Source organism: Lipotes vexillifer, unplaced genomic scaffold (genome assembly GCF_000442215.2).
Source record: "Lipotes vexillifer unplaced genomic scaffold, Lipotes_vexillifer_v1.1 scaffold1757, whole genome shotgun sequence".
NCBI classification, from domain to species: Eukaryota; Metazoa; Chordata; class Mammalia; order Artiodactyla; family Lipotidae; genus Lipotes; species Lipotes vexillifer.
Window position 1 is genome coordinate 146610 of NW_006790449.1, and position 16768 is coordinate 163377.

The window sequence follows — 16768 nt, forward strand, 5'->3', positions numbered from 1 at the left end:
CGGGAGAGGCCACAACAGTGAGAGGCCCGCGTACCACAAAAAAAAAAATGTATTTTCACCTATGTAATAAATAAATCTGTTGTGAAGTTAAAGTCTCCTAACATATAAAATAATCCCATTAATCTATGAAAAATAATAATCATATTAATTTTACTATGGCTCAAACCCTTAGACAAATAACTTTCTGATTACCTGTTAATGTAAAGAAAACTGAGTAAATTTTATATTCATATTTAAACTACTGACTACCTATAAACAAAGTAGCATTTACTAAAATAGAATACACACTTAATTTATACTAACTTCCACTCAGATTTATATAAGTTTTTCATCCTTAATTTTTAAATACACACATCATGATTTTTTTTCAAACATTATTAGTCAGGTATATACAAAAGTGAAATATGACATCCAAGCCAGACTGTGCTTTTTAAAATAATGAACCTCATGGGCTTCCCTGGCGGCGCAGTGGTTGAGAGTCCGCCTGCTGATGCAGGGGACACGGGTTCGGGCCCCGGTCCGGGAAGATTCCACATGCCGCGGAGAGGCTGGGCCCATGAGCCATGGTCGCTGAGCCTGCGCCTCGGAGCCTGTGCTCCGCAACAGGAGAGGCCACAACAGTGAGAGGCTCGCGTACCGAAGAAAAAAAAAAAAAATAATAATAATAATGAACCTCTAAACAGCTAGTAATGTATCAATACAATGTGTAAAATTCCAATAAAATACAGGTATATTCTTATAGAAATGTTAGTCCTATAGTACTGAGCGATATTTACAAGCAAACATGATCCAAACAGCACATGCAGATTCAGGGTAAGTAAACACTCGGACACGAACTGCCAGTCGCACCTGGTCTCCGCGGCAACAGATTATTTCTTCACAGAAAGGAGACCTACAAAAAAAAGAAAATGTATTCAATTAAGAAATGAATTTAGGTTTTACTTTCTTATTCCCAAGAAAGTCAGTATTTAAAATGATTTTTAGGGATAGGGAGGGTGGGAGGGAGACGCAAGAGGGAGGAGATACGGGGATATATGTATACGTAGAGCTGATTCACTCTGTTATACAGCAGAAACTAACACACCATTGTAAAGCAATTATACTCCAATAAAGATGTTAAAAAAAAAAGATTTTTAAAAATCCTGTCTCTGGGGCTTCCCTGGTGGCACAGTGGCTGAGAGTCCGCCTGCCGATGCAGGGGACGTGGGTTTGTGCCCCGGTCTGGGAAGATCCCACATGCCATGGAGCGGCTTGGCCCGTGAGCCATGGCCACTGAGCCTGCGTGTCCGGAGCCTGTGCTCCGCAACAGGAGAGGCCACAACAGTGAGAGGCCCATGTACCACAAAAAAAAAAAAAAAAAAATCCTGTCTCTGCTACCAATGGCTCTATAATTTTGGTAAAACTATTCAAATTATAAACTATTTCCTCATAGTCTATAAATTTTTAAAGTGACGCTAGATAAGATCAGTGATCCTCAACTAGACTGCACCAAAACCATTGGGAAAATTATCCCGAACTCTAGAGCTACATTCCGGTCCTAATGAATCACAACCTGTGGCAGGAGGATGTATCATAAGAGCTGCCTGTGTGACTCTGAACTCATTCCTAAATGAGAACCATACTGATGGCTGAGATTAAGTCAGAAACATCTATGATGTCACAATCCACCTACCGAAGACATGTGGCAAAGGCGCGCCGCGCATTTCTATACACAAAGTGTATCGGGAACCCTTTAAATGTGTGACCATCAGGTACAGCCCTCCTGATGGCGTCCTGAAATTCTTCATTGCCCGCAGATATACTGGTTGTACGCTCAAATTCATAAGATGCCAGAGCTGGTGATAAGAGATAGGAAAGCTGGTCTTCCCAAACAGTAGTGAGGCCAAGATCCTACAGCAATCGAAAGGGAAATTGATTATTTTATTGATTATTTTAATAATTGATTATTTTAATGTATGCCAAAAGATTTTTAAAACCTGCCGTAATTTTCTTAACTTCCTATTATTATAAGGATACACAGAAGTAAAAATTATAAAAGGAACCACAGGTATCAGGTTTTACTTCTTAGAGAAACAACAAAAATCGGCCAATGCAATGATGTTAGTGAAGGCTCCAAATCCTGTACTTCCTTAATATCCACAAGACCATAAGGAATCATCCTACTGCAGAAGACAGAGTGTCACTGAATTCTGAGGTCACTTTTTTTTTTTGGCAGGCGGACTCTCAACCACTGCGCCACCAGGGAAGGCACCTGAGGTCACATTTTATTTAACTTTAAAGAGTTTAGCAAGATTGAATCTGCTTAATTTGATTGCTCCCACCATAAATTCAACTGTAGTATGGGAGAAAAGTCAACAAACAAATTGCATATATAATTAAACTCAAATATTTACCAAGCATTTATTCTGTAAAAGGTACCAAAGAGCAAAGGCTTTAGGCCCTCAGGGAACTTAAAACATGTTGAAGGCAATTCTAATGTCATTTATAATATCAAATGAACTATTGCTATCTAGACATGTGATATTTTTTTAATGTTACAAACAAACTCAAAATTCTAAATATTTTGATTATCATTACAGATCTAATTTCACATTCAGTTACAACTGGTTTCAAGTGATTCCAAGGTCTATGATCACCTGTACTTTTCCTCCGAATCCCACTTGCTGGTTTACAGACACCATTAACTTAGCTAGTGATCATCAATGGCATCCAGCTCAGTTTTGTTTTCTTTTTCTATACAAAGTAACTCTTATAATGTAATAAAATATTGGTTTCATTTGTGAACAGGAGCTAAGAAAACTAAAAGGCAATACAAGCAATGGAGGGCACAAGGCAGGGGCTTTGGCTTCCAGCGATGCAGTGAGCTGGGGCCCTGACCCACCTATTGCTGCAAACACACTACAGATGCCACATTAAATACTTCCCAAAACATATTCCTAAATGCTCTGAGGAGTTGGCAAGTAAGTAAGATTTTAGAGGCCAAAGCTAAGAGTAATTGGGAGCCCAGAGAACATACTTGATAATCAGCTTGCCTTTGATGGTCTCAAGGAACATGAGTATCAGGGCTCACCCAAGTTGAGGAGTCTACTAGGGAATCCTAAAAGGTGAATTAGAAATCAATCTTCTGTAGAAGTTTTGGACTCTAGTCTTTTGTTGGTTATATGTGTGGCAAATAACTTTTCCCACTCCAAGGCTGCTTTTTCACTCTCTTAATGATTTCTTTTGATGAACATATGTTCTTAAAGTATACTAATCTTTTCCTTTATGATTAGTTCTTTTTATGTTTCCTTTAAGGCCCTTTATAAAAGAAATCTAAATGACTAATAAGAAGCTTGATCTCATTAGTAATTAGGGAAATGCAAATTAAAGACACAATGAGGATACCATCTTACATCTACCTACTTTAATGTAATAGAAAAACAAAACAAACTAAACAAACCTGGAAAAAAATGAATATGAAAAAATTAACCCAATATTTTCAATGGGGAATGATGTGAATAAGTACTTTAAAAAGAGGAAATCCAAATTCACAGAAGTCTGAACAAGTCCACCGTTCTTCATTTCTAGAAGGAAGTAATAAATTCTCGAAGTATTGGTGAGTTTAGAAATTTTTGAATCTCAGAACTTTATTCTCATGATTTTCAAAACTACAAGCTTCATAAAGGAACGGATTGAATTTGCTTTGTTTAGGGCTAGAATATTGATTGGCACTATTTTACATGCCCCCCCAAATTATTAAATACATAAACAAATGAAAAAACTGCAGGAAAGCACAAACGTCAGTGTTAATTACCTTCCTGTGTTCCGACACGAGTAGCCTGAGCTGCATTTCAATTTCATTGCTTGTTACCGAAGCATCGATCGTGGATGCACACAGCGGAGGGAAGGGAGGGAGGGACGTGGTGGCCCCTGGAGCACACACGGATTTAACTGCTTCCTCACTCATGGGTTTCCATTTGGACTCATCATTCAAATCAAACACACAGCTTTCTACTGAGTCAGAGGGCTGACAGTTTCCCAGGAACATCTGATGATTGAAAACACAACCGATTGTTCGATACGGGTACAACGGTTTGGGCTGTTCAGCAGCTGAAGGCTCATCAGGACTGATAGGTTTGTGGAGATACCTAAAAAAGGTTAATCATAATTTTATATAATAAGAACTTAAAAATTAAGACAACAGCAGCTTATTGAGGAAAAAAATTATTCTAACACTTAAGGTCATAACTATTTCCCAGGACTACAGTTTAATACTTGCTTTTCCTTCTTCTATTTCCACAATTTGATTACTCTATGTTAACTGTATGGCACATCTTACAATATAGAACCAATTTTATTCCTTTAACACAAGAACATATTCTGTGTTTAGCATTAAGATCAAAAACATTTATCAGATAACAAAATAATTTAGTTACACATTTTTAGGTACAACTAATTAAAATGATTATCAACCAAGGAAAAAGAAAACCCAGGAAAATGAGAAGAGGGCCCAAGGCTGTGCCTTCAGGAACTCCCACATTTGAAGATAAAATGAAGGAAAACAGAGAACAGCCAAAGAGGAATAATGAAAACTGAAACACAGTGCTACAAGAGAAGCTATGGAAGAGAATGTTCCAGGAAGGAGGGAACATTTCGCTCTTTCAAAATCTGATGACACTGAAAAGAAGTACAGTGGATTTACCAACACAGAGTTGGTAACCACATCAAATTTTCAAAAGAAATGATTTACAACTTGTATTTATTTTTAGGCTTAGGGATGATCATCAGGAAAAACATATGCCGGGACATCCCTGGTGGTCCAGTGGTTAAGACTCCACACTTCCACTGCAGGGGGCACGGGTTTAATCCCTTCTCGGGGAACTAAGATCCCACGTGCCACGTGGCATGCACAGCCAAAAAAAAAGAAAAGAAGAAACATAAGCCAATTACACAAAACTAAAAATAAACATAATTCATTTTTTATTAATATCATGTTGGTAAAGAACATTTTAGGTGTACAAATTTTCTTAGAGTTTAGTTCCTAGCTATATTACTTGAAGTAATTTTTTACATAACCAAAATTACCAGTACGTGTCTTTGAGTATCATCAATACAAACAAAGAACCTATAGTTTACAACACTTACACCTTCATGTTAATATCCTTATAAACTTAGTTGACAAACCTGTGTCCTGTTAAACTCTCCCAAAAAGTGATGGTTCCATCAGTCCCACACGTCATAACCCACGCATGGGGCACTCCCTTGGCCTTTGTCCCGACACAGACAAAGGCTTCCAGCCCATATCCAAGAAGGAGGCTGCACAGGAGGTTGGCATGGTCTTCACAGTCTCCCTGGAAACGAAAGGAAGTAAAATTAACTATTTACTCCTTCATATTGTTTCCTCTTTAAATATTTAAATACAAAATTGCAATTAAAAAGTATTATTAAATTTTCACTTTTAATCATTAGTCCAGTGTTAAGCTAAAACAATGAGGGAAAAAAAGAACATACAAATTTTAAAAGCACCTATTTTACAAAGTTAGTGCCTACAAATCTGATAGTCATAATAGGTACACTTTAAGATTTCAAAGTTTATAAAGAACTCATACAACATAGAAGGAAAGCAGCAAGAATTTAAAGATAAATAGCTAAAGAGCATGAACACACAAGCTGACAAATCATACAGTAGGAAATGAAAATAAACGGGAAAATACTCAAACTTAAATTAAAACAATGAATTAAACTATCTATACATGATCGTCTTAAGGAAATACATATATAGAAAAAAATGATTGGATAAAAGAACAACAGTACACCAACAATAGCTACAATTAGCGTAGATTATATATATATATAGTTTCCCCTTCTCTTGTCTAAACTGTCTTTGATAATGTTATATTACTTTCACAATTTTAAAAAATTATGAAACAACAAAAATAATAGAAAATATCTGACATTTTCTGTGAAAAAAGTATTAAAATTAATTAAACAGTAAGGCTATAATTATATGAAGATATTTAAGTGTAGGACTACAGGTAATATACAAAAGCAAAAATAACTATTGAGTTCAGTGTTAGAATGAGGGATGATTTCTTTCCCCCCAAATTTTGCATTAGTGGCTCTACACTGCTGTCTTTTAATTAACAATAATAAAATAGCACCTTATAATTGTTAAATTGACTTTTGAAAAATATAATATCCAACCTTTTAGACCCAGTTATTTCTATACATGAGATTTTATATTAGAAAAAAATTTCAAAAGAAAAATAACAATATAACCAAAGACATTCAATGCAAAAATTCATTCATAGTGATATCAAAAAAATTGGAAGCAAGCCTAACTTAGCCAAAAGAAACAGTTCCTATGATGGCAAAACAGATCCTATGACAACAAAACAGTTAAGTAGATTTTGTATATCAACTCATGAAAACTTTATTCAGCCATTAAAAGATGGAGATCATAATGACTATAGCAACACATAGGAAAATGTTCAAAACATAATGCTAATTTATAAAAGCAGGGCACAAAATTTTATTTACATCAATTATAATTATGGAAAAAATCATATATACACAGGAGAGAAACATAAAAATATAAAAATAGATGAAAAATAGAATTATGGGGTGAAATTTCACCTCTACTGTTGTAAAGCTATTGTTTGTGCAAGAAAAATATTTTAAATAATTTTCAAACTTCTAAGTCAAGCTGTGCTATCTCTTCAAATAAACTCAGGTAAAGAAAATAAAACAGAGAATCAAAGGGGGTGATTATCTGTTTTACAAAAGAATTATTTAGATAATAATTTAAAATATGTACCATTCCTACTATATTTGAAATTTTTATTTTAAGTTTAAATCCATACATACAACTTCTGGGAACTACAACTTGGGAATAAATCAAAATAATTCTTTTGATAAGTAATGTTTAACTGTTTTCAATTGTCTTTAAAAATCTTTCCAATTGACAAATCAATCTCTAATCTAAATGGTTTCTTCCAATGTATAAGCTTTGCCTTGAGAATACCCATATGTACTACTTACACAACTTCAGACTAAAAATTATTTCAAAACAATAATAAATTAAAGAAATTTATTTTTTCTGTTGTGTTTCAACAGAGTTGGAATGCTAAAGATAGTCTTGTTTTCATAATATCAAAATTTTAGAACACAGAAAATTAGAAAATATACCATAATATATAAAATTAGTTTACTGAAATCATTTACATTCAACATCAATATATATACACAAATTCTTAAATATATACTTATATTTGGAACTAAATACCATGCAATCTAACATTTTTTTCCATATTCATTTTGTAACTGCCATTTTCTCTTTAAAAAAAAAAAAGTACCATCTAAGCAAATTTTAACCCATGAATAGTACTAAAAGACCATGGTTCTGGTCTTGGTGCTATATCTAATTCACTGTTTACCTCTCCACCTTGCTTTCTGACACTATAGTGCTTGTAGGTCCCTAAACCTCACAAAAATCACATTATGTTAAATAAGAAATTCATGAGAAAATAAAGATGTGAAATTCTTTTTTAATGTACTGACATTTAAATGTTAAGGAAAATGATGAAAACAAGATCCTGACTTGTTCAAATTGACAATACGTACTTTTTTCCGAAGTTAATTCTTTTACAAATATACCATAAACTCACAATAACTATGATGTACTGGTTTTTAGTTCTATTATGTGTGTAGGATACCTTGTTTCTACAGAGAAAGGCCAGCAGAGTGCACCACTGTTCCTGTTTACCTCCTCCTCCGATAACAGGGGCTCTTTCATAACCAAGGACATTAACAAATCTTGCTGCTTGCCTTGGAGTATCCAGAAGCCTCCCAGCTCGAAGTGGTTTAACATAAGAACAGACTGGTCTATTTATCCCATTTTCATCCTGGAGGAGAAGGGGAAAACATTATCTGTAATGACAGGTTAATCATTCCCAATTTTAACACTTTTTCTTAGAATACATTAATGAGAGGAAGTAATTCTGGACACCACTTCTTGAGTGCTCACCTGACATGCAGCACTAGGCTGCTGAGTGCTGTGCATGCAATTTTTCTTTTAATCCTCATAACATCTCTTATTATTTTCATTTCATCGATAAAGAAACTGAAGCTACACGCAGAGCAACTAAACCCATGTGCCACAACTACTGAGCCCTCGTGCCACAACTACTGAGCCCTCATGCCACAACTACTGAGGCCCACACACCTAGAGCCCATGCTCTGTAACTAGAGAAGCCACCACAATGAGAAGCCCGCACACTGCAACGCAGAATAGCCCCGGCTCGCTGCAACTAGAGAAAGCCAGCACACAGCAACGAAGACCCGATGCAGCCAAAAATAAATAAATACAATAATAAATAAATAAAGTTAAAGAAACTGAAGCTACAGCTATTACACAACAGAGCCAGGATTCAAACACTGAGCCATGTGACTCCAAAGCCTGTGACAGTAAGAACTTAAACCATCGTACGACCCAGCAATCCCACTCCTGGATGTACATCCAAAGCAACTGAAATCAGCATCTCAAAGAGATACCTGCACACCCATCGCAGGTCACTGCAGCATTATTCACAATGGCCAAGTTACGGAAACACCTAAGTGTCCATCAAGGGGTGAATGGATAAAGAAAGTGTGGTGTGTATGTATACACAACAGGACATTATTCAGCTCTTCCGTGTGCCATTTCTCTGTTCCACTTCCTCCCTCCCTCCCTGTGCAGGTTCCCCCCTCTGGTCTGGGATTCCACAGGGCAGTGAATAACCGCACCCTAGACTATATAGACAGCAGGGAGCCAGTTATACCTCAACTGGTTTCTCTTCACCCTTGTCCTGACGTCACCTGCCCAGTCATTCAACGTATAGACAACGCTATTGGAAAGTCAGAAGCCACTTCCCGCATTTCCACCACCAGTCAACTAGGTTTCCCATTCTCAAGCTCCTCACCTAGAAACTGAACCATTTTTAGCCTGTTCTAAAATCTAGGGAATGTAGGTTAAAGCTAGACAAATGTATAGGATCTGAGAAATACTACCCAAAATACACTATACTCATATGAAAGCACCTACTCGAGGCTGAATACATATAAAATATTTGAATGGTTCCTCAGAAGTTGTAAAAAAAAAAAAAAATGGATCTGATCATTTATCTTATGTTGGTTCATTAATAAGAGAAAATGGGCTTAGGATACAGAAAAAGTAGAGGCAGAGGACTTCCCTGGCGGTCCAGCATTTAAGACTCTGTGCTCCCAATGCAGAGGGCCCAGGTTCGATCCCTGGTTAGGGAACTAGATCCCACATGCTGCAACTAAAGATCCCGCATGCCCAACTAAGACCTGGCACAGTCAAATAAAAATAAATAAATATTTTTAAATTATAATAAAAATAAACAACAGAGGCAGAGATACATAACTAAATTGCTGTAAAATATTGCTGATCACCAGCTTAGAGATCTGGGTTAAATAAAATTATTACATGTAATATTGTTTGCCTTAAAAAAGTACCCTAATAAAAAAATACATGCCTACACTCCCAATTCTGCACATGAAAGTTGAATTTATATATAAATTGCAAAGTGTCCCAGTACTTAATTATTTAGTACAAAGTATCTATCAAGGACACACTCCAAGTTAAACAAAATGAGTTTTTATCTAATTTAAATCAAATATATTCAAAAAAGGTTTAGAAAAACAATTGGAAAAGAAAACCAAAATAAAACAAAGATTGTGTTATGTCGCGCACCTACTTACTACTTTAAGAGAGTACTACAAAATCAGCATTCTATTTTATAAATAAACTTTCATTTGTCTGGAATAAATACATTTTACAAATTCAAATTAAATGAAATTTACATTTACAACAGTAAATCTCAAATACAGGTGTGAAGCTTTTCTCATACAATTTACAAACCTGTGCAAAAATCTTAACCAGCCGTGAATTGTGTGAGGGTCGAATTTGCAAATATTCTCTCCACCACTGCTTAGCATACACAAGAAATAACCGCTCTTTCTCTGCAGTTTTCTGACGTTCCAAAGCAAGCTTGAAATTTAAAGAATATATATCAATTATATTCATTCTGCTTAATTAATTACTTCAAATATGCAACAAATCTCTGCATTTCCTCCATCGTTACCAGTACCCTAATTGAAGACACCACCATTGCTTGTCTGTAAGGGCCTTCTAACTGGTCTCCCTGTTCTCACACTTCCCAGGACAATCCAGTCTCCATACAGTAGTCAGAGCCACCATTTTTGACCCAAGGCAAAAATTTTTAAATAATGATTCATATTGTCCTTCTCTTGCTTAAAACTAACAAATGATAATTTTCTAAAAAGAGAACACTTTCTACAATTAACAGGTAAATATACTACTATGAAAACACACACACAAAGAAGAGAAATTCAGGATTATTTACCTGTGTGTTCACTACTTCCTGAGATAATGTTTGATTGAGTGGTGGGTACATCTCAAGTTTTATATTTAAAATTCCCACAGAAACTTTTGATTCTGTGCCTGTAAATGTAAATAAATATAACTTCAGAAGTTTTAATACTATATATATTTAGTCAATCAAAGTTTAACCAAAGTAATTTAAGAATTTTTGTACTTTACCACTTACATGAAATAAAGATAATATTTAATGTCATCTTTAATATTCATATTAAAAATGAACCAAATCAAATTAGTTTTTATTTTGTTCAAAGGCCTTTATCTAGTTATAAGGAGATTACCTATTTTCTTAGCTTCCAAATCACATTTTAAAGGACTTTTCAGACCTAAAGAATTTATGATTCTTGATTTTTATCTTCATTAAAAACAAAGTCAAAGCAACTGGTTTTTTTTTCTTCTTCTTTTTTTTAGTATCAATAATGTATATGTGTCAATCCCAGTCTCCCAATTCTTCCCACCCCACCCCCCTTGGTACCCATCCATTTGTTCTCTACATCTGTGTCTCTATTTCTGCTTTGCAAATAAGATCATCTGTACCATTTTTCTAGATTCTGCAAATATGCATTATTACACGATATTTGTTTTCATCTTTCTGGCTTACTTCACTCTGTATGACACTCCCTAGGTCCCTCCACGTCTCTACAAATGACCCAATTTCATTCCTTTTTATGGCTGAGTACAAAGCAACTGTTAACACCTCATTCTCAGAAAATATTTATACATTTTGTCACATACAGTAATTTCCATTTATCCCTTCCCATTTTTCACATTACATGTGAGTACAAATTTTTAATCCATGCCAGGATCTAAAGAATTAGAAAACAAATATACTTCATACCAGAACTATTTAATATTTCTTTGATGAATCAGAAATTTCCAGGTCATTCTATGACTATCGTGTTAGGTCTATATTTGAAAACAAATAATAGGTATCTCTTTTGAGAATAAATATCCTGGGACTTCCCTGGTGGTCCAGTGGTTAAGACTCTGCACTCCTAATGCAAGGGCCCCAGGTTCAATCCCTGCTCAGATCCCGCATGCCGCAACTAAGACCCAGCACAGCCAAATAAATAAATAAATATATATTTTTAAAAATCTCCTACATAGAGCTTTCTCCCTACTATTTACTTATGGAAAAATGTATTCTGGGTTCTAACTTATCAAAATCTAAATTATTAAAGCTCTATTGTCCACTGGCCAAGTTTAACTCTGTAACCAAATTTCAATACCACAAGTATTGGGTCGGCCAAAAGGTTCGTCCAGGTTTTTCCATAAGATCTTTTTGATCAACCCAGTAATTGCATAATATGTAGTGTTTAAAACAGTGCAGGTTTTATTTTGTTTTTCATTCCACTAGCAAATATGTATTACATATCAGGTAGCATGCAAGAGTCCAGGAAAACAATGGTGACAAGACAGGTACCATCTCTGTTCTCAAACAATACTACCATTGATACTGACATTGAGCAAATTAGCCCTTCTTTGAGCCCCTTTCCCACCTGTAAAAGGTTAGAAGAATACCTACTCCATGTTCTGCAAGAACCGCTGGTACAGGAAGGCCCTGGCACTGACAGGATGCACAGTATTCTGGCCTGTGCTAGGATGGAGGTTGTCACGTATGGGTGAGTGCATTCGTGCGTGTGTGAAGAATCTTAACTTTCTTTATAGCAAATAAATTTGGAGGAAAAAAGCCGTCAAGATTTTTTTATGCATCTCACAGAAAAAAATTTTTTTTCCTTTAGACAAGGCCAGAGTGACTGTGAAGTTCTATAACTGTAATTATAGAACTGTAATTATAGAACCACTGTAATTCCAATGAAACTCTTTTTACACGTTTCCCCCTTGGCTTACAAAGGCATTTTTAAAATGTAAAATGTATTTACAAACCAACTGTGGCTATAAAAAGGTAACAGTGATATTAATCATCATACCTACACCCATAAGTTCCACAGTAAGATTGGTCACTCCATTTTCTGAGCCCAAAACCGATCGCCATTCAAGAAAATAGGATGCTACTAAAGTGGTCTCGGCAAATATGTCTGTTTTGATTAGCACCATATGAACTGGGTCACTTATTGATAACATTGTTGTTGAATCAGCCATTCTAGTTCCATCACCTAGCAACATAAACAAAAAAAATTACACCACATTACATATCCAGTTAGACCAACGTAAAAGAATACATTCATTGAAAAGGATACTAATAATAAACAAATAAAATCAAACAGAGCAAGTTGGCAATGCCTCAAGAAGCATGATACAGACTGGGAATAAAAGTACAGTCCTATTTGTATCACTAACTTTTGAGAGGATTGGTGGAACTGTGACAAGTTACTTAGTTACTTAATGAATACTGGTGTTTTCTGACCTCTAAGAGGTAAGTCTGCTCTTCAAAAGTACATAAATAATATATGCTACCACAATAAAAGGGCTTCAAATATATCAACATTCCCCTTTAATATTTCCCTTTAATAAAGGTACCATTATACCATTATTCCCCTTTAATAAAGGTATTTTAGGAATAAAATACCTTTATCCCAAAGCCTCTAGAAACAACCACTGTATTATCTACACAAAACTGAAAGATCCAGCACCTTGGAGCTAGCAATTTAAGCCATTAACTGCCTTATTAAGGTAACATTTTTCACCGGGTAAAAAATAACAAAATTTTAGTAGTGCATTAGCCATCTCAGTAATCTAAAATTCTGAATGTATAATTATAAAACTGTTAAGTTTACAAATATGTTATAAAGATTTTGATACTGACAACTAAAATACGTAACATACCTTTACAGAAAGAAACAATGTAAAATAATTACAGTAATCAAGCATCATAATTTTAAAGTCATAAAAATGAGTAATAGATTCACATCTAAACTTTGATTGTAAAAGTTATATGACATCGTAAATCTAGCCATCTTTCATAAATGAGAAGGATCCTGTCTCATTCTCCACCTAACAAGCACTTAAATTTTTATTACTAAAGAACCAACCATTAAAACAGTCAAAAAATAATATTCAGGGAAAAATAATTTGCAAAAAATAAAGCAAGAAAGTAGGTATAAGTAGTTTAAGTAGAAAAAAGCAGCGAGGGAAAAAAAATAAAAGACTGGGAGATTCATCCATTATAAATCTCTCCTTAAGCAGAAGTTGTTTATTGCAGAAGTTGTACTGCAATAAAACCTAACAAAGATTTACAAAATTAAATGGCAATTTATTATTGCTCCTTACCTAAATTTTCTCTGTGTACTTCAAGTAAAAAGCCATCATGAAAATCTGGTTCACAGGCACATGGAACAGGTTTAGAACGAAAACGTTGGTTTCGAAAATGTAAACATAAAGTAAAGGTTGAACAAGCTTGTCCTGGTAAAGGCTCAGGTTCTTGCAGATGTTCCAAGAAAGCTTTTCCACCCAAAACCTGAAGGTAAAGATACCTCCGTGTTGGATCAATATTAGCTGTAAAGTGTAGCAATATATATGAGGAAACTGCCAATTAACTTAAGCAATGTGATCAAGACAATAGGAAATAATAACTTGACAGAAATAAAACCAAAGACTAAATAAAGAGTAACATATTTACTAGATACCAAGCGCCTATGTACCCCGCGAAGAAAAGATACCCAATACGATATCTTTTTCTGAATTTACACTCTGGCTACTTTCTCCCAGGTAGAAAGAAGTCTGAGCCAAGGTTTAGGATACCTTGATTTTTTAGTTGATTATCCAACATTCCTTCACCTCCACAAAGCAACTCAGTTAATTACCAACTCAGCTAGTATACTTGTTAGATAATTACATTGCCATTAAAAAAGCAAGGCTGTACAATTTATAAGACATATTAATAAAATATGAGAAACAGGTGGTCCTGTTTTTGCTTCCACCCAGCTATACATTAAATCTTCTGATATACTTCATGCAAAATAGAATCTAAGTTTTTTGGATGATTAATCACAAAAATATAAGTATCTCATTCTGGAAAAAAAAAAATCGAAATGTTTTCTATCAAATACCAAACAGTACAGCCCATCAATATGCAGTACTATCCACAACTAAATTAATGTTAAAAAGAAATATACATACTTTTTTTTAACAACGTTGACTGTCTGTCAGTAAAGCCAACAGGTTGTTTTGGAGAGGAAGGGAGTTCTTGATCAACATTATCCTAGAATGGCAGAAAAAAATCAAAACAAATTAGAAAACAAAAATTATAGTTAAGCAAGGAAATGCCAATAATGGAACTAAGAACTGAACCAAAAGTAGATAGGATAAAACCCCCTCAAAATGTCCTTACTTTGCTAGCAGAGTTAAAATAATGAAAAGCCTGCCAAAACAGTAATGCAACTGGTCACTCCTAAAGTCTAACACGAAGGAATTAATGTTCAAGCCATGTCCACAGAATGCTAAAACAAATTCTTAACACTTTACAGAAGGTTAAATTTTCTCCAAACCTCATGTAACATCCAGCTTGTGATTCCACCAGGACCAGAACTGATTTTAAAAAGGAAGTGACACATTCACATAGCAGAAGCTGTTACTAGGTCAATTTTTATAACAAATGAGTTTATAAACCTCAAAAACCAAAAAAGGATGCTGTACTAAAACACTTATTCCCTGGTGTATTATGAAGTCCCTCCAATTTTCACAATATATTACCTAGGTATTGAGGTCACAGTCTCTCATTATTGCCTCAGTTTCAAAAGAAGACCTACTTACTAATTTGTGCACTGAGAGGCTATCACCTCACTACTGACCTATTTGTATGAAAAGACTTGAAGGTTCTTATGCAGACAATTATTTTCTTAAAGAAATGATAATTTGTTCATCTTAGAAAACACAGTGCCAAAAGAATGTGTTTATTTTAAAAGTAAGCTTAATCTAGAAAAATTATAGAATATTAGTAAAAAAGAATTAGGTTGGAGTGAACTGATTTGACTAATATATATACTTAAAGTTACAGACCTAGAAAATAACAAGAGAAAACTCTCACTGTAAAGGGAATAATCAGGTCCATAACTCCAATTTCACAGAGGCATAATCCTACCTGCTCCATTCAAGAGTAGAGTAGCTCACACTTGAGACAAGGATATTACTAGACAAAATGGTCTTATTTAAAAAGTAGTTTTACTAAAAGGAGAGGCCCCAAATATGGACCCTACGAGCAGCAGTAAGCATGAGAATATACTTAAGACTCTCAAATTTTTTCCTCTAAAAGATTACTCACAGTAACAAAATTAAGTTCTTTCATCACATCATCAATGATTCCCCGGCGTCTAAGGGCTTTGATCAAATCTTCCGTTGATAACTGTTGTTGATCAGGTGCCAGTTCTTCCCGTATGGTCTCAGCAAGGATTTCTCTTATCCTGCCATGGACATCCATCTATGCAGAAAACTCGCATTACGGCTTACAACGTTACAAATCAGTCAAAGATTGCCAACTAGCTAACCTCTTTCTAAAATACTGACCCGCCCCCCCAAAAATAATAATCATAATGAGAGTGTAGACTAAATTCAGAAAGACCTCTAAAGTAACAGTAAATGTGAAATTGTCACCGAAATTCACTGAGAATAAAGATAACGTTTTTAAAAGGAAAAAACCTTTAAAGATGAATTTTTTAGTACGAATTCTAGAAATAAGCTCTACTGCTTATCTATTACCTTTGCTAGCATCTCCCCACAAATAACACTCAAACGAAACCAGCTTTTTTAGAGTAGAGCAGAGACCTGCAGGAGGCGATCAAAGGCTAAATGTCAGCTTTCAACTTTTTAGATGTGACCGTGAGTTAACTGACTGACCCTTTATGAATCTGGGGGACACAGTGCCGTGTCAGGACCACGGCGGGGCTGAAAGACGCCGACACTCGGCACAGGCGCGCGGCGGGCGGGAGGCGGCTGCTGCGGGGCCCCAGCTGAGCCCCAAGGACCGGCAGCACTTCCACTCCAGAGCACCGGCAGCCCCTCCGCCGCCACCTCCCCGGTGAAGCGACGGCCTGCGGCCCCAGAGCCGTGCTCGACGCGACTCCGCGGGGATTGCCTCCCGCCCCAGCCCGGCCCCCGCCGCCCACCCCGCCTCGCCTTGCTCAGCTGCTGGTGGATGAGCTGCTTCAGCTCGGACGCCTTCTCCGGAGGCAGCGACATGCTGGGCTCCCCTTCGGGCGCCCCGGCCGCCGCAGCGTCTCCGCTGCGGAGCGAGAGCCCGCGACCGCTCGACTCGCACGCTCCCGGGCGGACGCGTCAGGCAGGCGGGGAAACCTGGCGGCGCCAACTGCTGTTTCCAAACGGCGGCCGGGCTGCCCCCGCGCCGCCTGTCAGTCATCTCGGCCGGCGCCC

At 36.2% G+C, this 16768-nt stretch overlaps 1 protein-coding gene across 2 annotated transcripts; it reads right to left on the reverse strand.

The window, feature by feature from the left end:
- Positions 1-753: 753 nt before the first annotated feature.
- On the reverse strand, positions 754-16576 carry CEP76 (centrosomal protein 76). 2 transcript variants are annotated; one of them, XM_007463733.1, is made up of 12 exons: positions 16514-16576; positions 15663-15818; positions 14522-14603; positions 13673-13897; positions 12373-12558; positions 10407-10504; positions 9902-10030; positions 7695-7883; positions 5164-5330; positions 3794-4127; positions 1673-1890; positions 754-892 (listed from the first exon to the last, which is right to left on the reverse strand). In XM_007463733.1, the coding sequence occupies exons 1-12, from the start codon at positions 16574-16576 to the stop codon at positions 754-756; spliced, it is 1986 nt and encodes a 661-aa protein (XP_007463795.1). The 2 variants fall into 2 exon arrangements, with proteins under 2 accessions (XP_007463795.1, XP_007463796.1); XM_007463734.1 differs by lacking the exon at positions 13673-13897.
- Between the last annotated feature and the right edge of the window lie 192 nt (positions 16577-16768).